Source organism: Centroberyx gerrardi, chromosome 9 (genome assembly GCF_048128805.1).
Source record: "Centroberyx gerrardi isolate f3 chromosome 9, fCenGer3.hap1.cur.20231027, whole genome shotgun sequence".
NCBI lineage: Eukaryota > Metazoa > Chordata > Actinopteri > Beryciformes > Berycidae > Centroberyx > Centroberyx gerrardi.
The window spans coordinates 10,989,750-11,013,928 of record NC_136005.1 but is presented as its reverse complement, the minus strand read 5'-3'; the positions used below and the strand labels follow the sequence as shown (position 1 = coordinate 11,013,928).

The window sequence follows — 24,179 nt, the reverse complement described above, 5'->3', positions numbered from 1 at the left end:
CACCAGTCCATCACAGGGCCAACACATAGCCAGATGAACACAGATAGACAGACTAACAAACACACTCACATTTACATTCACACCAGTGGGCAATTTAGAGTCTTCTGGACTGTGGGAGGAAGCTGGGGCACCCGCAGGAAACCCATGCGAACATGGGGAGAACATGCAAACTCCACAGAGAAAGGACCAGATTCAAACCCAGGACCTTCTAGCTGTGAAGCAACAGTGCTAACCCGATAATGTAATACTTACAGTGCTAACCACTGAGCCACCGTCTGCCCCCTATTATTAACATGCAATACTTTATTTGTCTTGGTACTCCGTGTGACATTCACCTGAAGTGCAGCTTATGTATGCTTCCTGATGTTGTGGCTGATATTTGGATATGTATTCATTAAAATGCAAATGCTTCTAATTCTACAAAACCAGCCACATTCGTGTGTAGGCAATTTGTAATGTTTCATAAGCATTACAAAAACTTGGCTAAGTATCATGTGTATGCTTTGATTAAGGCTTATGCTAAAACACAAAGCCACACATGGCCTGATGTGCCCATCAGTAAAATTATAACTAATACTGCTATATTTTTGAATACATTTTTTGGAGTGCTGCCAATCCAGTGTTCTTCGTGGATTCACTGGAAGCCGGTTTATAGTTTTCGGTAGAGTACCTAACTAGAAGGTTATGCAAGAAAGCACACTGCCATTCGTTTTTTTTAGTTATTGCCATTTGTTTTAACTTACATGGAGCATAAGATCAGGGTTTACCGCATCAGGACAGTTTAGGCAGTGTTGGTCCTCCTCAGTCAGAGAAAAGTATACTAACTGACTTTCAAATAGTTCAAAATTGATGGCACTCATTTTATTTTCCAATGTGGCAAGTCTAACCTATCTGGTACTCCAAGTAGATTAAAATGAATGCTGCAGAATCATTTGCACATACCATCTGACCTGGCTCTGACACTGTATCCCTCATGATTCCTGTGGCTTTGGCAAAGCTGTTCTGAACAGTGTGGAAAACGATAACAGAGGTTTTGGCAACAGTTGATTTGAGAGGCCAACAGGACGTTAACTCCCCATGCTGTTTGAAATCCGCTGATTGAGCCTATTCCTCTGCCTCCTCCGTCCCCTTCTCCTTTTCTTCCGCCTTACCTAAACATCCATGGATACAGCCTGAAGCGTTTCCAGACAGGCTTCATCTCATTCGAGCTGTTTTGATTGGCAGTCTTTCCTGCACACCTGTTGGAGTGATTGGCAGGCAGTGGGACATCCTTATTACATCCCCACATCTCTTCATCCCTCCCCCCCTTTCATCGCTTCCTCCTACCCAGTAATTGCTGACATTTATGCAGTGTTTCATGGTGTTTGCTAATGTATTAATGCTGCGGAGCCTCTGAGGTGTCTTGCCTTGTGGGCCAGTGCCTCCCTCTGTTTCCCAGCTTGCATTAATGCAATCCTCCTCTACCTGACGGGGGCCTTTGGAACCGAGGGCTTATTGAGGGGGCCTTGTGGTTGCCGTAGCAACAGGGTTGAGCAGTAAGCTCAGACAGAGCCCCCCCTGTGTGATTGGCTGCCTTCAGGTGACATTCAGCACAGGAGTTAGTCTGTCTGTCTCATTCTCTTATTTTGTCTTTCCCTCTCTCTGTTCTCTTTGATACCTTTCATTGTTTCTATCTCAGTCCATCTCTCTTTCTTGTATGTTTTCTGTGAAGCTCCTGTAGTGAGGAGGTGTTGTTGTCTTTATGTGAGTAGGAATGTTCCTCCTCATTAGCTTGGTCACCTTTAGACCCCCCTGCTGTCTTTGAACGTAGAGGCACAACACCAAGCTGAATGGAAGACATAGCACCACAACACCCGCTGTTAGGTATCCCACTGATCCTACATTTATGCCTACCTTGGCCTCTAGCTCTCTGTGTATTTGTATGCATGCGTACATACCTTGCCTGGCTGAACCTTACACACTCTGTGCAGGACCCCAGATGCTAATCAGGAGTGACATCTCTTCAGCAAGGCACAGAGGAGCCTGAAATGGGGAAACCAACAGGTGTTTAGGGTGGGGTGTGCTCAGTCTTTCTTCTTTTCTTCTCTCCCTTCTTCACCTCAAGTCTTTATTTTCCAAACTTTCACAAGGGCTTGTGTTTTTCTCAGCTTGTGCACCATCTCTCGCCTCCCTCTTCTTTCTCTCTCTATCTTCTTTCCCCTTTCTGTCTCACTTTCTGCCCCCCCTCCCCTCTTTCTCTCCCTCTCTCTTCCTCCCTCGCTCCATCAAAGAGAGAGTGGAGTAAGGTGGTAGTGGGGTTGTGGTTGCCGTCAGTGCAGCTGTCAGTAGTAATTATCTCACACTCACAGCCAGACACCTAATCCAAACACTGCCCACACTAGAAAAGAAAAAATGAAACACAGAGAGAATGAAGGGAGAGAAAGGGAGAAAAAGAAGGGGAGAGAAGGGAAGAAAGGCTTAGAGGGGAGAGGGGAAGGCGAAGGGGGTAAGGGAGAGAGAAAATTCTTTCCCTGTATCGGCCCCTGAATGCTTAGAGCCTCAATGCAAGTGTTAATTAAAAGAATCCAAAAAAGAGGAGCCAGTTCCTTTGTGTGGAGATGTGGGAGAGGGTCATTTGGGGGGGTTAACCTCGTCCCCCCCTGTGCCCTGCGGCACTTCAGCCTTGTTTCCACGTTTCACCACTGAGCCGCCAAGCTGCACTTGTGTACCTCAACATCAGGAGAAGCCATCGGGTCAAAGCGAGGAAGAGGATTGAGAGGCGCTCAACTTATTTTTTTTTCCCTTTTCACCTCCCCTCCTTGCATCCATGTCAGCCCAAACCCTCCAGGCTACCATTGACAGGGGAAGTGATCAACTTTATTTATACACTTATTAGGCCCTCAGAGGAAAGCCTCTCATTGTGGTTATTGGGGGTAAAGGGTTTGTGGGGGTCCTCTCAGCAGCCGCTGTTAAGATTCTCACGTTTGATTGCCACTCGATTGGGGAATAGGCAGAATAGAGCTGGGGCCATTCCTTCACATCCCTAAGACTCGGACCCTGTATGTCTTTGTGTGGCTCAATACCCACGGCTCTCTTATTCTCAGTGCTAAGTCAACCCTTAGAACTGGCACCCATCATTCCTCAAATGCACATAGCTTTTCTACAGGCCACTGTTGTTCTTTCTTTCTATTAACAAAAAGCATTGCAAACTCAGTTTACTTTTACTGTTAGGGGAATGTTGTTTGTGTTCCAATTCCATTCATTTCTAAAGTTTTTCTTTGGAGAGATATGAAGAGCGCAGCAATGTAATGGTCAGTACCCCAGCGCTAAATTAACTTGGTCAGACTTAAGTTACATGAGCAACGACCAGGCAATTCAGTTAAGTGTTCTTCCTAGGTGTTCCAGGGATACTCGGCTGTCCTCGCTGTGACACTTTTAGACTTCTCATTGTCACAAGTACATTTGCAACTAATTACTATTGGACAAGAAACACAATCTGTTTCTTCTTCTGTAAACTGTGTGTGCTCATGCCTGTCTCTCTGTCTGGGCTGATTGACTGTTCGGGGCCTCATGGGAAGGGTTTTAATTTAGTTGGATACAGCAATGGGGAAAAATGTTATTTTTCTTTGTCCCTTTTTATGTCTGACACATTTAATTTTGATAGTGAGTAAGATATGAGGCACTCTTGCAAGGCTGATGTTTCCAGTGTTGGCCTCTTCCTTCAGCACTGATGTCATTCTTTCCTTGTGTAGTTTCAACCTTGCATCTCAATCTAGCCACTGCTTTTTTGGGCAGCTTTCTTTACTTAAGACAACAGGGAGAGGGAGGAGTGGGGACCCAGCAGGATATTATTCATTCTCGATCTGTCAGGGGAGATACTGTATTTCTCATATCTTCTCCTCAGTTATTGAGCTAGTGGGAATTTAAAACACAATGGTCAATATTATAACCTATTTCGGTGTACTCCGAGCCTATTTTTTTTATAGAGGCTCCAGTAAATGATAAAATGATTGTCTTTCTCCTGGGGAACAATGAGATAGGGTTCATTATCTTTAGGAAAGGCTCTAAGTAAACACTTCATATAATTTAAAATCAGAAGAGCGTGTTTGACAGGCCTCATCTCAGGAACAGAGTACAGTTAGACCTGTTCATACATTCAGCTCAGCCACTATTGTACAAATATTGAACATTTTGGTGTGTTGGCTGTTCCCGCTTTGCTTTCTTAGATAGAATAGATAAGGTAGTGTGAAAAGATGGAATACAATCTACAGTGCGGTACTTTGTCAGATGTTTTGATTCTTATCAGTAGAAGCTACATAGCAAGTGCTCACTAGTAAGTCTATGTTGCTGACAAGGTCTAGTGGTTACACTGTTCTCTCCTGCTGTAGAAGCCAAGGCCAGCATGAAGAATCACTTTCTTTAAAGAGGGAGAGAGAGAAACTCCAGCAGTCTATGTAGCCCTTTTCAGACTCAATTGGCGTTGCATGTAATCGTCTCCTGATTCAACAATGTCCAGCTGCTCTTTGTGTGTGTTAGCACCTGACAATGGAGCAGATCACAGGACCTCTGCAGGGGACGAGCAGCTTCTCTGCCTCTTATCTCGCCCGGCCTGCCTGCCCGCCCTGCCTCCGTCACGTTGTTTAGAAGTTCACTCTCCCAGAAAAGTGTTTGCATCTGTCGTTTCTGCTTTGCTCTTCACAATTAGTGGTTGAGTGAATATACTGTTGCATTGTTGCAACAAGTCACAGTCACATTCAGGCTAGAAGCTAAGGTAGATTGACCAATCATGGTTAAATGCTTGCCAGTCCTGCTTTTATTGGTCTTTGTTGAGATGAAAGGTAGTCTCATGTCGAGAAATAATAGACATTTTGACAGTAAAGATATACATGTTTATGTTAGATATTATAAAATAGGCCACACATTACATGATTGGAATCAATCCAATCCAGAATCTGACATACCGCTATTTACGAGGGAGGTATCTTTGCTTTCACACTGCATCCTGCTGCAGCCTTGCCTGTATAGTCGTTGTCTCTCGGGTCTAGGCCTGGAGAGACTGGCTGTAATGAGTCCCTGCTGAACGCTGACATTTCCAGTCCTGGGTTTTGGTTTGGGAGCTCATTAGTCAAGTGTTCTCTTACTACAAACCACCACCACGCTAACTGCTTCTGCAGGTGTAGGTAAACCTCATCAATTTTCTCCCCTGATTAGAGAGATGGGCAAGCCTTTGTTTGAAAGTCATATCTGCCAATATGGACTGGTCTTGTGTAAGCTGGTGTAGCGTACACTAGTCCTAAATAGACTTTAACTGAATAATCTGGGAAGCTGCTTTGATGTAGCTGACAACGTGAGAGTCAGTTATGAGGTTAGTTCACTCCTTAGTTCAGGAGTTCAGTTGACTAGAGTTCAGTCTTTTTGAAACGAGATGGGTGATGTTTGTTGTTATCAATGATGTCATTTACTCTGATGAGCAGACTGGACACAAACTTATTTGGTGTAAAGCTCAAAGTTTGAGCCGAATAAGATTGGGCCAAAAAACATATTAAGTCTCTCATTCCAAGACGTCGCTTTAAGGTAACCGCACACCGGCAGCGAACGACACGCGTCAGAACGGCCACCCCTATTATAGTTAATGTGCACAACAGACACCGGCGTCTCTAGGCGAGTCTAGGTGCGCGTCCATGAGCGCCTACTTGACTCGCCGCAACAGTTCATGCCACTGTTCTATTTCTTCAGCGTCAGCGTACCTGTGCCTCTACTTACCCATGCTGAGAAGAGCCAAGGATCACAATCACAATGCTGTTGATGCACATTGGCAGTCGTTTCCTGTTTGTCCCAGAGGCGTCATGTGACGTTCTGTGGCGCTTTCAGTGGGTTTTCGGCATTATTGGTTGGTGTAGCTTGCTAGACTAGATGTAGCGTTGATGTCTTAAGTGTTTCAGTCTTTTATTCAAAATCTGAGTTTGAATCGGCACATAAGTGGGAATGAGAGCCTTTAACCCATGAATGATGAACTTGTCTTCAGTCAGTTTGCCTGCATTGATTTGCACTAAATTGAAATGAATTGAAATTAACTGTAATGTTTTCTGTGTGTTTGTCTGTGTGTTAGATGACGCTAGCTGTCTCTGGGATCAGCTATCCCTGCCATCACCTCAGTGTGTGTCGAAGGTCCTCACCAGCCAATACCCAGGAGCCCACAGAAGAGGTACACACACACACACACACACACACTTTAGTTCCATGCCGTGGATTACTTTCCCCCCGTGCCTCATAAATATATGTTAACTAATCAAACATGCTAACAAAATATTTCTGTTAAATGTGCTAACCCTAAAATATGTTTGGAAATAAATGAATAATTTATGTCTACAGTGCGCAGATGTCCATATGATCAGTGACAGCGAGGGGGATGATTTTGAGGATGCATCAGAGTTTGGTGTTGACGATTCAGAGATGTTTGGAGTCGGTTCCTCGACCTGTCGGAAAGCACCTATGAGTACGTGAAATAGTTTAATTGATGCAGATTTTGTCATTAGATTTGTTACTTTAATTTGTTCTGTAGCACCTCGTTACTAAATGCTTATTTATGTGTTTTATATGTTTTCTAACTATTCAGTAACACATCCTAAGTTTAACCATTTAATTCCGTTTGTCCCCTTGCAGTGCCAGAGAATAGTGAGAACGAAGGTGATGCCTTACTGCACTTTACTGCCGAATTTTCTACAAGGTGGGTAAAGCATTGGGTGCTGCTGCTATTGATTTAAAGGGCCTTGCTTCCATGGAAGGCCGAGGTGTAACAATGTGTTTATATATGCTTGCCTGTGTGTGTGTGTGTGTCTTGTAGGTATGGAGACATCCACCCGATGTTCTTCATTGGGTCTTTGGAGGCAGCATCTCAAGAGGCCTTCTACGGCAAAGCTAGAGACGTGAGTAGCACCCTGAGCACACTCGCACACAAAACCGCCTGTATCTATGTGTTACAGTGTGGAGAAGGCCTCAGGGCCACCATTTGATATCATTTCATCGAAACCCTCATCAAATTTTCACCCTGACAGCTGAGGCTTTATTTTTAGCCGTCCAGTTTTCCCCCTCGTTTCTCGGCTTTTGTCCTTTTAAGGAGGCTTGTATCAACTGACAGCTTGTGTGGATTACAGTCTTATTAGACTGTGAGGACACAGCAAGATGTTAGGGGGGTTCAGATCACCAGGCACAGGGAGGGAGGGAGGGAGGGATGGAGGAACAGACAGGAAGAGCAGAATAGAGAGAACGTGGTCAGAATGGAGAGAGGAAAGGTGTGAAAAAGTAAAACTCAAAGTGAGAGACTCGGTGAGGAATGGAAGAAGAATGGGAGGAATAAGAGCATGAGAGATTGAGGGAAGAGCAAGGGATGGAGAGAGAGTGATAGACAGAGATGGAAAAAGAAAGCTAAAGAGAAGCTTGGCTTCTTGCCTGCTTCCCAGCTGATCTCCTCTCCTAAGCCAGCACAATATGGCCCATGTCTCCCTGGTGTTCACACTCTGTACTGTACCACTGTACTCTACACAGCACAGGGGGTCGAAATAGTGTTCATTTTCACTGTATTTAATTTTATTTTGGGGGAGCTTGATTTAGCCTGCCAAATGTGCTGTGGTGGGAATGGGTTTAAGGGAAGCTTGAGATCATGAAAAGACGTTTAAAAAGAAAACTGAAAACCAATTGACTGTTTCATTACACAGTGGCACATGGGAACACTGTTATACCTTCCCCTTTTCCCTCTATCCATCCATCCCCTCTTCCGTTCTTCTCGTCCTTTTGAAAAGAAATCTAGTTCTCTCTGTCCTCATCGTAGAAAGCCAAGAGCCTACTTCATTAAGTGGATATTGGAATAGGGCAGATTTGACAGGAGGAGGGGGACTCGGTGGGTTTATATACAGAGGAATCAGTCTCACTCTCTCAAATCCTGGGAGAGGCTAATCACTAAGCAAAACACTACATTTGATGAAGTGTTTCTGAAGGTGTGTGTTGGGGGCTGTTGAGATAGACTCAATCCATCCTTAATGAAAATGCTTTGGGCCGCAGAGCTGAGCTGAGCTCAGCTGAACCCTCTTGGGGATCAGTGGTTAGTCAGAGCGTACAGAGAGATAGGCCACCCATCACTAGCCACGATCCTCACTAAATCCCCATCAACGCAGCGGTTAATCGCGCTAACCCCACTCTCCTCCGCCCTCCACTCCTCTCCTCTGTCTGCCACACACAAAGACACATCAAAATTCATAGCCTTGCTGGAGAGGAGAGTTCAGGGATTTATCACTGCCAAGTATCCGCTTTAAACCCCAGCGATAGCCTCGCAGAGTCAAGAGGAAAGAGCATCACCGAAGAGAGAGATGGTGAAATGGATACCGGCTGGAAGAGCTGTTGGTCACTTCATGTTGACCATGCCTCTCAGGACTGTTGTCTTGTGCTATGTTGATGCAGTACAATGTTCAGCTCGCAAACGTGGGACAAACTTAACATTATTAGTCTGTTTCATTAGGCAGCTTTTTAGTGGTCTGTAAAAAGCAGTGTAGAGTGTTGTTGAGATGTCTACTTAAGACTAGAGTTAAACCTATACCTAATCTTAACTGTAATTTAACTGAGCATGCTTACTCTTTTCCAGCAACCCCATGCTTCAGATTTATACAGTTAGACACATTCACACCTGGAAGCTGCCCAGTACAACCAGTGACCTTATGGTCAAGGCCCACTTCCTTAAAATTCTAGGCTTCTCAAATTTTGTGATGGTGCTGTTTTTTTAGTAATAATAGTTTCTTCATGTCTTAACGTGATATCTTAAGGCTTGCAGAAATTACTCAAATCTGAGCTTGCAGATAACAATATGGAAAACCAAATCACACCTACCAGGATGCCATAAGCCATATAGATCTATATCATCTAGATCTAGAGTTATAAATCACCAGGAACACTTGCTCATGATTTATGGAGTGAATCTGAAATTGTCATTCCATTCTCACCAATAGATGAGATGAATAATTAAAAATCAAATCTGTAGTGGTACTGACAAAGTGTAGAGAACCTACAAACCATCAGTAGATGATCAGAAGCTTACATACCCAAAGATATCTATTCAGCTTTAAACATGTAATTCAATGCTCTCACTGAATTTGATTAGTTTAATCACACCTACGTAACCGTCTGAAAGAGGAGGGGTCATTCTGATTATCTCTGCGTTTCTATGTTATAAAGAGGTAATGTGTTTTCAGCGGGGTGTTGAGAACCTCCTGTGTGGTTGAGCATCGATCTGAATGTGTTTTCCCACTGTGTGTGGGAGGTCACTGGATCAGTCATTTGAGCTCTTCATTTTGAAGTGTTTGCTTTTCCAGACTGAGCCTGCCATTCGTGGAACAATCACTTTCTTGACTTCTCTCTCCGTCCTTCGCTCTGTACCTTTCTGTCCGTGCCTGTATTTCATTCACTGGTCTCCCCTGGCCCTGTTAAACATACTAATGATTAAAAGCCTCCTCCCAACATAGCACAGATAACATCCACTGAAAAAGGGCCCTAATTTAAACCAATGGCTGTCTGTCACAGGTGACACATTCTTAATGTTTTTGTTTTTAAAAAATGGAGGACTTTGACTTTTTTTTAATTTAAAGATGATTTTATGACATTTCTGCTTCATTTGAAACTAATTGGTAGAGAGTGATGGCAACGATGGAAGAGAGAGAGAGGGTAAAATATTCAGCAAATATTGTGTATCAGAGTAAAACTCCCAACGTAGGGCTGTGAATCAAAAGAAACTTTCTTTACCAGTAATGATACTTCAGATTTGATACAGGTTATGAAAGCATGTCATAATGTTGTGGAGTATTACTTTCTATGCAACATTTACATGTGACACCTGCTTTTCTAAATAGAATGAGATCATACTCAATTTCCTCAGTAAAAATACCAGAAGATTTGTGTTTTCATTGTAAGAATACAACATTTTGACGTGTTTCAATACCTTTTGATACATTTGATAGATTTTTGATATTTCTTTATAATAAAATGATGTGATACATATGATAGTTTGTGATGCCCAGCCCTAGTGCTTTATATGCCACAGCCATCTGATTTACTAGGATGTATCCTGAGACTGTGTTGTTTTGATGGATAGTGTAGTGGAAGCGGTCAGGAAAGGAGGTAAAGAGACATTGCAACATAGGTGGTGAGGCAGACTTGAACCCACAACAATCAGAGTACATGCTGATGTGCTTCACTCCACTCCACTGACCCACAGAGCTCCACTATGCTCCACTGAGAGCTTGAACCTTTTTCTTTTGTGCCACACACTGAAGTGAAGTGTCTGGTACGATGTTCTTGTGCAGATAGTGGATTGTTTCTTTATGGGCCCATATCATGCAGACAGGGATGATGGGAAAATACACCTGCCTGTCCTAATGACCCGCAGTACAGAGACTCATTTGTTTGAACCAAACAAACGCTTGTTTCACAAGTGTCATGTTGCCTTAGCAAAACAAACCAGCCATGTCGGAGGGAAAATGAGGCGTGTGTGTGTGTGAAAATCCTTCTGAATTTTTACTTCTCAGACTCATCTGATTGCAGCATCGTTTAGAAGTTGTTTTCTCTCCTCTAATTCTTGCCCTCCCATTAATGTGTGTCTGTGTTAGTTAAAGGGAGAGAGTGATGTTCATGTTACAGATAATAGCACAGTTCAAAAAGCACAAAATCCCAATAGGATGTGAGAACAGTCTCTCTCTCTCTGTCCCTTTTGGGTTTACGTATATACAACTGTTGTCTCTATTTCAGTCGGCTATGGGAACTAGGATGCAAGTACAGTTTAGTTGTTGTGAGATACTGGTGAAGGCTGAACAGCCAAAACCTGTTTGTTGTGGTTGCTAAATCAAGATTAATTTCATTCAAGTGTCTGCAATTATAGAACTTTTTTTTTGCCATGGGAGCTACACACTTTGTGCCTCACTAAAGTAAGAAGAGTGCCTGACCAAAACATATCCAAGACATGCAACATGTAGGGCAAATGTCTTAAAGGAATCTGTACTGCTAATATGTAGTTAAAATGTCAGATGGTACATCATATTTGATTAACAATGCTCTTTGGGTCTCTATTACATTTCGTATGTTCTGCCTGATAAGGGAGGCTTTGCTTCCAGAGATTACTTAATACTTCATGAGGTTCAAGGTGTTGTCGGGCATGGCAGTTAGTGTCTTGTCACAACTATGGCACTGCATGCTGTTGCTGTCACTTTGAGTAAAATGTAGCCAGACCTGTTTTTTACCACATTTTGTACTTACTGGGAACAAACAAAGAGATGATTCTGTAGTTATGCCTGGACAAGTTTGTTTTTCCTGCCCGTGGCAAGAGGAAACCTAGCGAGCCAATCTGCAGTCACTTAAATCAAAGAACAGGTATGGTGTTTGGATGAAAGACAATGGAAGATTAACTGTTACAGTACTGAACTTTGGCACCAAACGTTTTTCGGTATTACTGACATAAGTCAGTCAGTGCCAAAAACAGCACCATCAGCACTAATGTTAGAGGTATATGTACAGTTGGCCCTGGCCTGCTCCACTTGGCTCTACTGTAGAGTTTTAGCCATAGAAGAAGCAGAAGGATAGCATGGTGACCACACCCGGTATATTGGTGTTAGCCATGCTGCCACACATACCCATCGATCCAGAGGTCTTCTATAAGCAGACAACACAATAAATACTCTTCAGTTCATACCCATGAGGCTCTGCTTCATTAACATGCAGGTCAATTTTTAAACTTTAGAAAAACGTTGGCATCGTAAATTTGAATGGGAAGATTTATACCAGATGTAGCATTGACTCCATCTGGCCATCGAACTGTGGAGTAAGAGGAGTAATGATTATACACTAGTAGGGAGGCTTTAACTGAGTCAATGCTGCCACTATTCTGCTGTGTGAACTCTTTAGTGACACACACACACACACACACACACACACACACAAAGCAAGCTTAGATTTAGGTGAACAGGTGTGAGGAAGGGCTATGGGGTCACTATCTAGCTCAGGTTGGACCTAGTAATTTAGCTGAACTGGGGATTTGCTCCTCCCTGCTAAGAAAAGCAATACAAAAGATCAGACTTGAAAGAGGAGAGGGAACAGAGGGGTATGGACAGTTTAACTAAGATGAAGGAGTTGATGTTATTTGAACCTTCAGTTGGCCAAAATGCCCACTTTGATTAGTCTTTACACTTGCTCTAATTGAGCATGTATGTGAGTACGAGTCCTTCGCTCATGTCTGTGCATCCGTGTGCATGTGTGTTGGTGTGTCAGCGTTTGAGTGTGTATGAGGGGCTTTTTTATGCTCTAAAACTCTCCCTCCCCTCTCTCTCACTCATTCCTCTCTCAAGACTGAATTTGCTTGTCTTCTCAGCATGAGTGTTTAATCTTTTCAGGCCGTTGAATCGGTCCAATGAAAGAGCCCCCAGCTCCTTCTCTCTAGGAGCCCGGGAGATTATTCTAAAGCACTAATCGTTGAGCAAACACAGCAGTGCTCTCCCACTCCTATTCTACACAGGCCACAATATAGCACAACTTCGTCTTTCACTTTCCCTCACTTTTTATGCCCTGTGTGGATTTTTTGCTTTTTGGCATATGCAGCCTAGTTTACTGCTCCTGAGAAATGGACCCCTCCAGTCCCCCTTCAGAGTCGTGGTTTAAAAAAAAAAAAAAAGCAGAGACTGAGAGTGAAGGTTTTTTTTGTTTTTTATAGCAAGAGAAGTCACATGTAATTTAGAGAGCATTATTTCCTACATCGTCCCCTGGAACCTTTTATGTTTGTGGGTGTGTTTGTTTTTTAATTAGTTTGTCAGTGGGGAGAATCTGCCAGGCTTATATGATGGTGTCAATATCCTTGGATTTGGAGCTTCGTCAATATTGTCTGGCCCTGCCGCTACTAACCTGAGCAGGCCGCTGGCATTTGGTGTAAAATAAATAGAGTGATTTGTCTGTTTTGTTTTCTCCATATCTTCGTCGCCTCCAAGAGAAGTTTTATTTACACCGCTCTTCATTTGATTTTGTTTGGTATTTGCTTTTTTTGCCAGTTGTGGCCTTGCTTTGGTCTATGGAAGCAATGCTGCCGCTGCTCCTAATGGTCTCTCATGTCATTTTATGGTCATGTAGTGTGGAAATGTCTCTCCAGCGATGAGACACCCGCACATGGTTCAGAGATCTCACACTACAAGGACATACAAGACATCTGAGAGGGCTGGATTTGTTGAGAATTTCATGGTGTTTTAACATCCATTCATTTCTAGTGGGACATCACAGTGTTCCTCCTTTTTTCTCTGCCTTTCTGTTAATGTTTCCTTCTTGTGTTGCTGATCACATCCCTGTGGATCGGAAGATATAGTAATGGCACGAAGAGACTGAGGTTGATGATTTCTTGAGGTCTTTGTGTTTTAGCTGGTCAATTCCTAATCCCTAATTGGTTGGAGTTTAATCCAAAAATGTTTCTTTCTTCACACACAAACACTAAACTACCAACTATACAGTTTGCTGCATCGTTTCCCCGACCATTGAATAAACTACGACGAGTGAAGAAACTTAAATTGAATTGGGGTCAATAGAGTTTTTGTGCCACATGGTCTAAAATGTTGTTTCAGTGGCCTTTCCACCCTGTTAAGAAAATCGTCCATAAGGAAACACTGGTATGCTGACCTCTTTTCATTCTCCATCTCTCTCTCTCTCCCTCCTTTCCTTTCTTTTCTCCTCTGCAGAGAAAGCTGCTGGCCATCTACCTCCACAACGATGAGAGTGTCCTCAGCAACGTCTTCTGCTCCCAGATGATGTGTGCCGACTCCATCGTCTCCTACCTGAGCCAGAACTTCATAACATGGGCCTGGGACGTCACTAAAGAAGCTAACAAAGCCAGGTACGAGAGTCAGCCAGCAGGGTCTTTCATTATTTTCAGGTGGCCTGCTGTGAGTAAAGCTGCAGGATTTATCAATAATATCATGTTGTTTTTTTCCCTTGTTATCTATTTGTGTGTGTGTGTCTCACTGTCTATCTGTCTTTGCTGACAGGTGGTGTGAATATGGACACAGGTTTTTTCAATATAATGTCTTGTTTAGTCAGTAAATTTATGAATTAGAAATGATTTATAAAAATTATACATTTTTGTCCAAACATTTTGGGGGGGAAATTATAAAATCATAATGCTTCGGATTTGTTCATTACAAATGAAATAAACAAACTCTGTGTCCATTTTATACTTCGAGGCACACATTCAAGAAAGTGCTAGAAACGTCCAATAGGGAATTTTCAGCGGCACATTGATGCTGCAAACATACCGTTCCATCTTGTCCCATAGCTGCCCCATTGGGCTGAAATCTGGGGACTACACTGGAGTAAACTAAAGTCACCGTCTTGTTCCTGGAACCATCTTGAGGCGATGGTGTATTCTTGTTCTGGAAATATCCATTTGAAAAAAGGTAGACTGTAGGCTTGGGCGATATCCAAAATTAAATATCACAATATTGTCCGGCCCAAATTTTATTTTATTTTATTTCTTCCAAATTACATATTCGATAATATTGAATATCGGCCCAAGCCTAGTAGACTGTGGCAATGAAAGGAAGCATCTGGTCAGCAACAATGTGTGAGTAACTGTGACATTCAAACGATGCTCAATTGATACTAAGGGGCCTAATGTGTGCCAAGAAAACATTCCCCACACCATTACATCACCGCCACCAGCCTGTACTGTTGTCTCCAGGCAGGATGGATCCATAGATTCATGCTAGGTATGCCAATTCTGACCCATCCACCGGCACATTGCAACATTTTTCCACTCTTAAGTCCTCCAGTTTTTGTTATCGTGCCCACTGTACCTTCATCTTCTTGTTCTTAGCTGACAGGAGTGGATCCTGGCACGATCCTCTGCTGCTGTAGACCATTCGCTTCAAGGCTCAGCGAGTTGGGCATTTTAAGATGCTCTTCTGCACCCCACTGTTGTAGTCGGCTGTTATTTGTATACTTGTGGCCCGCCTGTTAGTTTGAACAAGTCTGACCATTGTCCACTGACCTCTCATCAACAAGGCGTTGTTGCCTGTGGAAATTGTCACTGAGGTGTTTTATTTATAACACTATTCTCAGTAAATACTAGACACTTTAATGCACAAAAATCTCAGGATAACAGCCTTGTTTTGAGATTCTGGGAAACAGTGTGTCTGGCACTGCTAATCATACCATGTTCAAAGTCACTTAAATCACCCTTCTTGCCCATTGTAAAGTTTAGCTGAACAATAACAGAACCTCTCTCAACCCTGACTGCATTCTTTATACTTATGCTTTATTTATATGTGACTCGCTGTCTGAAGGACTGAGCTGGGAGGTGTACCCAATAAAGTGGATATTGAGTGTTTTTCAATAAATGATATTCTGTGCCATGCAACTTGATTTGTGGGCAAGGAGTTCTGCAAAGGGCCAGAAAGGAAGTTGTCTAAAACATCTTGCTCTCTTAGAAATTTCAGCCTCTTGTTACAGTATCACAATTTTGATATTTGTGCAGTTCATTATGCAGCTCTATCTGTGAGTAGGCCTTCTGTTTAGAGGAGTTTAATGTCTATGGCAATTCAGGCAGACAAGCTTCCATTAGTGCCTTGCTCCCTCCACTGCATACTGTGATATAGCTGCCTTAAATTTCAAGCAGGCAAACTGTTGAATCTGACAAAAAAAAAAAAACCATCATCTATATTGTGGTGTGACTAAATCTGAAGGACTTGAAAGATTGAAGATGACATCTTAATTGCTGGCATTCAACCCCCACTCCAATGCTCGCACCCTCTCTCTCTCTCTCTGTCTTCTCCCTCTCTCTTCAACTTCAGACTCTCATTTGAAGCGGGGAGGTGGCATGCTAACAAAAGGCGTTGTGTTTGCATGATGAGGCCCCTGATTGGGCAGTCTTGACTAAGCTGACTGAATGGAGGGTCAGTGGGAGATGAAGGGCTCTCTTGGAGTCCAAACATCTCTATCTCTCTCCTTATGCTCACGGCCCTGGCGCAGCTCCACCAACCTGTGTTGGTAGTGAACTGGTCTCTGCAACACCTAGTCATGGCACAGGTCCAACTACTAGGATGGACTGGATGGCTAATTTTGTTGAACAATGTGGGGAAAGAATTCCTACATAAATTCAGCCTATCCTGTCCTACCCAGGTTCAAGTGTGTGGCTGTGGTGAGGTTTGATTGGGCCGACTGATTAGCCTTGTGCCCAGGGCAAACCTTGACTCTCCTCTCCCTCTCCCTCTTCCCCTCATGTTACCTCTGCCTCTTTCCTTCTCCTCTCATCTCCTTCCTGTTCTCTCCATCTTCTCTCTATCTCACCACCTCCCTCTCTCCCTCTCCCCAGCCCCTCCAGAGTTAAGCCTGCCCCCTGGTAGGAGCCATTTAAGAAAGACTCGCACCCTGACCTCACCCCTCCATTATTTCTTTTAAGGATATTCTCTCCTTCCTTCATTCTGATCTCCTTTCTCTTTCTCTCCTGTTCGCCTCCTTTGCTTTTTGCCCCAGCTGAGCCTTTTTATTGCACATTAAAAGCCAGGCAACATCTGGAGCTTTTCATCGCACACAGCTAGTCACAGCTTTGCTGCTAACGCATGCATGCACATGTGCACACTTACTCACACATACGCCGTTTCTCCACATTCTCACGCTCTCTGGTTGATCCAAAGTGACTGCTGATTGGCATCAATCACAGAGGCTGTTAAGAAGGTATCCTGACTGTGTGCGTGCGTGTGTGTGTGTGTGTGTGTGTGTGTGTGTGTGTTTGCGCGTGTGTGATGAACCTGCTGCTATTGGAATGTGCCTGTTGCTTTGCCTCTCTGCATTCTCACAGTCCTTCCAGTTAAATGATTAATTATGCATAAAAGCAGATCCGCTGATTGCATGCCAGTGTAATTGTCACCCATGGGAAATGAATGTGATATATCATACAGGAACTGTACTGTCTTGACGCATGGCAAATATTGAAACTATCAGTAGATAAACACACTGAAATTCTTAAATCATTTTATGAGAGTGCAGTCATGCTCCTTCAGGTGTTTTATACATTTGATTCCATGCTAACATGTATGCACATGTACTTCTGAGGAGTAAACTAAACTCTGCATTTGTTTTCTTGACCAATCTTTCATCTGTTGGATTGTAGCGGTTTGTATGGTCAATGGTATATTCATACAAGTCATTTTAGAAGACCTTGAAGTGTAATTTAGTGTCTTTAATACCAAGAGCAGGGATATGGCTGCGTTCACACAGCATTTTTTTGTGTGGAAAAAGCGGTTCACATCACCCAGTGCTTTTCTGAAAAGTTGAAAATTTTTCAACTTCTGAAAACGCTCCGCTCTTCCAAAAAAACGCCGTTCGAAAGCGGCCGCCGTTTGTGTGCCTTGTGGCCGCTTCCCATTACTTTTAATGAAAAAAAGGCGCTGGCAGTTGGGAAAAAAACGCTATGTGTGAACGCAGCCTAAGTGAACAGGTTAACCTGTTCTGTACACTTGACTAGTCACCTTGACATCCTCAGAGCTGAAAACACAATTACTGTTTGAGAGGAAAAAAATGTCATTTTCAAATCAAAACATGTCCATGTTTGCTCTGAAACAAAGAGTGTATTACATAGTGAGCAAGCAGAGCATCCGGTTCCCATACATGTTCCCATACAGGTGTCTGGCAAAAATATTCCCTGCAGTGCTACTGTACTAGCCTGACTCATCAGCGGGCCACTGAAGCGAATGGCAGGTCCAACCAGTCTACTCACATCTTCACGCACCACCTTGATGTGAAGAAATTCAGCTTGACAGTCCGGGGAAACATTAACTATTTTAGCTACCTGGATGTGCAGTGAGAGATGGGATGGGTGACAAATTAGAACCTGTCAATCATATTAGGCAGCCAACCAAAGGCCTAAGTTCATGGTAGTTGCAAGCTCCATGCAGGTGTTTCCTCTGCATTGGGTTCCCCCTGAAGGTTTTTTTAAGGGCCACAAGGCTTGATATAGACGAGGCTACATTCTTGACCATGTTATGTTATGGCTGGATGAGGCTGTGCTGAACTGTTCAACTCGGCTCCCGGGCAGCTTGACTTCATCCTGCACTCGACGTTGTGTCAGTACTTGTTCTATAGGTGGATTTGTATCGAGTGCTTCATATCCCGATTGCAGCATTTCTCTCATTTCTTTGCGACAGTGGATAAAAGTTAAGTCTAGGTTGTGTTTCCAGATCAAGCAGTTTTTGTCTTGTGATGATAATTTTTACTGTGGTGGATTGACTCCTCAGTCTTTAGATAGAAACCAAAGGAGGTTGGCTTGTGTTTGATGGGAGAATTAAGGTTGGGTTACCCTTCAAGTTAGTGTCCATTGTTCCCTGGTCTTTCATTACAGGTTAGAGTTTCCCTCTGGGCTATTGTCATGGTCTGCCTGGGGTTAGGTCTTTAAAGGGACAAGTGTCAGGGACAAACTGATCATCAGGAATTAGGGTACCCAATCTCTTCCTTCCAAGACATGGGTCACCCAAAGTTCAAGATTTTGGACATGTTTTGTTTAAATCAGATGGGCAGGAGTTTCTTATTTTAGTTATACCTCACTGATCTGTCACTATACCGTCCATATTTTCACCATATACTGGTCTGATCATAATTTTAATAGTACCGCAATGAGCTGACGTGCTTCATATCATAGTTTGAAAAGTCTGCAAGTAGCTCCCTCAACTTTGAATTCACATTTTAATGAGTTACACCCCCTCTTAGACCGCATCCCCTCCATCCATCCTCTTCCCTCTGACCCTCCATCCCTCCATCCATTCCATTACTTCTCTATTTTACCAGCCAGTTATTAAAGTAGATCTTATTAAAAGGCGGGAGAAAAAGCTAATCTATATTTACATTCAGTCTATAGCAATTCATTAATATTATGACATTTACAGGGAGCTCGGCAGGGCCCCGGCTGCCTGCTACCCTTTTCCCTCCCTGAAATGTTAATTTAAAAAGTTCTGTCTTTGTAATGGAATAAGAAATCCTCTCTTGCCCTATCAATTCTGGGCGTCTGGTGAGGAATACTAATTCATCTGCGGTTCCAATTTAGACAGCATGTCACTCTGATGGAATAAGAAAAAGCAGAATTGGTTTTAAAGTCCTTAATGCCACGAGTTGTGTGTATTTCTCTTTTCTGCTGTGCATGTGAAATGATGGAGCATACGCCTCCTTTTCCATATCTTGTAAAAGTGGGTTTGTGCACGTGTGTGCACATGCTTGTGTGTATGTGTGCGTGTGTGTGTGTGTCTTGTTGCCTGATGGCCTGTGTATTTTCTGTTGCTATATTTTTTTAAAACTCCAGGCTCTGAAATGTGTTCAGTGCCAAGAACAACAATCAAGCGATTTAAATAGAATGAAAAATAAATTTGAATTGGATTGATTCCTTTGTCTTCCAGACTACTCACCATGTGTACGAGGCACTTTGGCAGCGTGGTGGCACAGACTATACGGACATACAAGACAGACCAGTTCCCCCTGCTCCTCATAGTCATGGGCAAACGCACATCCAATGAAGTTTTAAATGTTATTCAAGGTAATTATCAATTAGTTAATAATATTCTTATCCACAATACCGGTTATAATTGTCTCTTATCAATGTAAAAACTCAAAGCTTATAGCTCAAATTACACCACTGTGGCTGGAATGGTGGGTTTTTCAGTTGTTTGCTCTTAAATTGCTTGTGTTTTTTGTTTTTTTTAATTCTTCATCAGGCAATACGACAGTGGACGAGCTGATGATGAGGCTAATGGGAGCGATGGAGATCTTCACAGCACAGCAACAAGAGGACATCAAGGACGAGGTGAGGTGTTGGAGCAGTCAGGAGCCCTGTAACTACAGTCCTACATCAGTGTTAAGCTCTGTCTCTTAGAGATATAGGAAATTGAATTAGTAATAATTCACTAATTTGAATTAGTTAAAAAAAGACATGTGGATTGAATCTATTCACCACTTACATTTTGTTCGCTGGTAATATTACATTCAGATGGAAGTTGTTTCGTTTCAAATGAGAGAATCCATTAAAGTTACACTAGGCAACTTCGCAGTTTCGTGGCTCCAAGTGACAGCAAGAGGTAACTGTTTGAAAATTTTGAACTTTAATTCCCTTAAGTCATGTAGCGGGATGTCAGTAAACAGCGCATAGCCGGCTTATGTTTACCAAACTGGCCAGTCTGTGATGGCTTTATACCAAAGGACACCAAAGGGATGAAAGAGGCAAAATATCTAATTTTCAAGCTAACAATACAATCGAAAACCATGTCTAATCAGTTTCATCTCAATACATTTGAGCCGCAAGTTCTTTGCATAGAACATAGCCTGTAAAGTCTATCCCAGCACCCACTGTACAAAAAAGCCTTTTTAACCTACAGTATATGGTGAAGTTTATCAGTGATGGTAATACAGTGACAACGAATGTACTTTGAACTTTACTGATGTGGCGTTCTAAAAGAAAGTAAGGAGGCGACGTAAGTGTTAATAGTAAACACAAACGGTCTCTCTCTATGTGGGGACACCATACAGTCAGTGGCCACATCATGTTAGCCAATGAAAATGACTTCTAGGCTGGACGAAAGGTTCGTCACACGACGACGGCGTAGTTTCAGCTGAACTGGGTTGGGAGTCGTATACACGCGCCTCTTAGGCATAATTGGAGAGTGGTAGAAACTCAAGCCATCTCGAGCTGTACCCTTAAGTGCCCAGATTGGTCATTTGTATCTATAGCCAGTCATAAAACTTACTTCACATGAGGTAGGGAAGAGGGCTGTTGTTGGGACAGTTGAGCTGATCGGTTACTACTCCGGGCTTTGCCCTGGTCTGCTGAAGAGATAAATGGCAACATGCTGGGACAGATCAGAAGGCATTGTTAGACTGTGGCCTACTTGGAATGACAAGCAGAGAATACATACCATTGTCGGGAGTTGAGAAAGGGTACGGCACAATTCACCTCGTCCCCATTTAGTTCTAGTTTACTGTGCCAGCTACAGTCTTTGGTCTTTGAATAGGCACAGGATACAGACTCCTCTCTCATTCACTATGCTGTGTAGGCAACACTGCGCTGCTCTGTGTCTGTCGACTGCCTCCTTTAATCCAATAGAAAGTGGACAAACACCATTGAGGGCTACACTCCATAGAAGAAAGTGAGGGAACAGTGGTGCTAGTCTTTCATGTCGGAGACAGGAATCTGGGACAGTATGACAGCGAGGTCCTCTCACTGTCAAAGACTTTCACCTGACCCCCTGAACCACTCTCGTCTTTGTCACAGTCAAAGAGTTAGCTCTTCCTTCAAATAGATGTTTACTCAGTGACATCAAACAAGAGAAAGAATGACACTCTATACGTTTTTGCCCTATATGCCACGCAGGTTTTCAGTAGAAGTCTGCTGAGCATTATTGTGGCATGCTGTGGGTCTTTTTCTATATTTTAAATTTTAATATTTTCAGGCAAGATGTCTTGGAATGATTGTATTGTTTGGCCAGCTACAATTAGAACCAAATATATGTTCCTACTCTAGCGAGCACTTTAGCTGGCACTCTGCAACTACTTGCAGTCAGCTGAGTACAGCCAAGTTAGATTTGTAATCATTACTAGGACTCCAGTCTTAGTTCCCACATATCACATACACTGCATGCCAATAGTTTGGTCTGTACAGTGTGTCAATTAAACACTTTCTCATACTCTCTCCTGTTCCCACGCTTCTCTGTCAGCCTCTAACATCTTTCTACCTCTTATTTGACTACTGTAGCTGTAGTAGTCCTGTGTCACACCATATTAGGGATTGAACAGTTAAACAGTCAGCCAGCCAGCCAGAAAGCCTGTTACTCAGTCAGCTTCACAATCTTAACAATGCAGATGTGATTCTTGGAGGTTAAGGCCATAGCATCCCAGTCATGGGAACAGTGGTTAAAGAATGTCGTCACACACACACCCTGAGGGTTAGACTTCTTCAGGTGGGTGGGTGACTCTTGAGTGACAACTATTCTCTCTGCTGTTATTATTACTGCTGTACGCCAGCTTCATATTGGATTAGCCATTCTCCTCACACCTCATATAACCATTAACGGCAACAAGCAGCAATAAGTATTCAGACTATGTGCATGTGTCAGTTCAGGTTGTGTGAATCATGAACTGTAGGTTCACACTGGCAGGCCGATTTGGCTCATTACTTTAATGTATTTTTGTTTTATTGATATTATTAATAATATTAAATATTGATACTATATGTTTTGATAATTTGATTTTTTTATATAGTAGTGTGTTAATTCATGAGCATCATGTCTTCTTTCAAATTGTTTTGAGGGGATGTGAAAGTATTAAGTCCTCCATAGCAGCCTTTCACACCTCTACATAAAATGTCTTTGTTTTTATGATTGATTGTTCATGTTTATTTTCCAGAGAATTTCTAACAAGCTAAGATTTGGGGTGTTTTGTGTTTAGAAAAGCACCAGACAGCATCAGATTACTTGTCATCTTGTTTTGTTTGTTTGTTTTGTTTCTTCTTTTCTTTGTTTTTAGATGAGGTGTTTTTATTAGTTGTTGTTTTTTTATCTCATCTGAACATTTGTCATTTTTCTTCTGTTGTTTTTAACATTGTATTTTATCACTGCGTTTTTAGCACTTATTTTTTGTCACTGCAAAAGCTTGCTTCAGATCTGCGTCAGAAATCAGATTTGCAGTGCCATGCAGCTGTAGTATAGCTGCAGAGGAAGGATATGAAATCTGTCTCCACAACGGTGAGTCAAGTGCGATAATTACCCAGGCGCGGCCTGCCAGAGGCAGAGGGAAATGGGTTGTGATAATGTCACAAATAGACGAATGAAAGCGCAATGTACCAGTGTGATTATTCATCATTAGTACTAATAACCACAGGAATTTCAGTATATCCTATAGCTGACGGGGCCTATCCCATCTCTGGGTGAAGTCAACCTTGACACTGCACTAATCTCATCTTCAGTGTAGCAGAGTTCTCAGGCACTGGTGAATTTAGTTCTTTAGTTTCCTTTCCTTCTTTCTTCTTCCTTCCTTTCTTCTCCCTCTCTGCTTTTCCCCACCTCGCCTCTCCCAGGACAGACTCAGACACGACCACAGACGTCTGCCCAACTCAGACATTCCACTTTGACACTGACTTTTGTGTCTGTCTGGAGACGGAGCAGCTGGACAGCCACATTCTGACTAAAATCAACCTCACTGACTCCCCAGTCATTCCTATGGTTGTCTGTGTTTTAGCTTAACAGTTAGTAACCGACTGACTACTCACTGCAGGTTGTTATGAGTATGTTCTGCATCTGTCAGCGGCAAGGGCCATTTCCAGGTCATTTTACACGCATCATGTGAAGAGCAGCCTGACATATCCCCAGGCATGTACAATATTGGTTTGGAGCAAAAGACATAGAAATGAAAAGAAAAAATACTTTTCTTACGCATTCTATTTTGTTTTTTCTGACTAAAAGCACTAAAATGAGCTTATGAGGACTTTATGAGCAGCACTTGAAGGCAGCATACTTCTAGCCGACTTGATGAGCAGCTAAGACATAGATGTGGAAAAGCTAATGAACGAAATCCAACAACACCCTCAAATAGACCTCTACAAATTAGAAATGTATTTAAAAAATGCATCATAGGTTATTTGCCGAGATACAAAGTTGAAAATACTTCCTATTGGGAAAATTTCATTAACTGTTTCTTTCTGCCCCCAACAACAACAGCTATTGCTCTGTTGACGCTCCAAAATCACACTATGTTCGGAGCAGACACATCAAGGTAGTTTGACGTTTCACGTGACGCCTCTCGTCCACGTCAGGTCATTGAAAGCAGTTGAAAACGTGTGTGACGTCTCAGGCCTCCAGGGCATTTTGGGCTTCAGTCGTTCTTTAGTGCAGTTGTTTGTTTTTTAATAACTTTTCACATATTACAGTGGTACAATGTAAGAATCAAAAAGTAGGAAAAAATGGTCGCACACTCTAGCCTCGATGCGCTGTATATTTAATAAAACAAAAACATAAGTATCATATCTTTAATGAACAAGTATGTGACTTTGTTGCGTGACTCGGGACCAGTACATTGAACAGGGCCACTTTTGATGCTTTTGTCCCTCTCTGCCATTCTTTTACAGTTTCCTTTCAAAGGTCAGTTATTATGCGGACCAAAAGCACAAA

The 24,179-nt window shown here is 42.7% G+C and overlaps 1 protein-coding gene across 2 annotated transcripts in view; it reads left to right on the top strand.

The window, feature by feature from the left end:
• Nucleotides 1-24,179, top strand: part of faf1 (Fas (TNFRSF6) associated factor 1) — a 75,431-nt gene that overhangs the window by 37,023 nt on the left and 14,229 nt on the right. For both annotated transcript variants that reach the window (XM_078285696.1, XM_071921805.2), the window contains exons 9-15: nt 6,089-6,184; nt 6,352-6,475; nt 6,643-6,706; nt 6,824-6,905; nt 13,725-13,879; nt 19,425-19,561; nt 19,740-19,828. In XM_078285696.1, the coding sequence (XP_078141822.1) occupies nt 6,089-6,184; nt 6,352-6,475; nt 6,643-6,706; nt 6,824-6,905; nt 13,725-13,879; nt 19,425-19,561; nt 19,740-19,828 (747 nt within the window). The remainder of the gene's footprint in view (nt 1-6,088; nt 6,185-6,351; nt 6,476-6,642; nt 6,707-6,823; nt 6,906-13,724; nt 13,880-19,424; nt 19,562-19,739; nt 19,829-24,179) is intronic.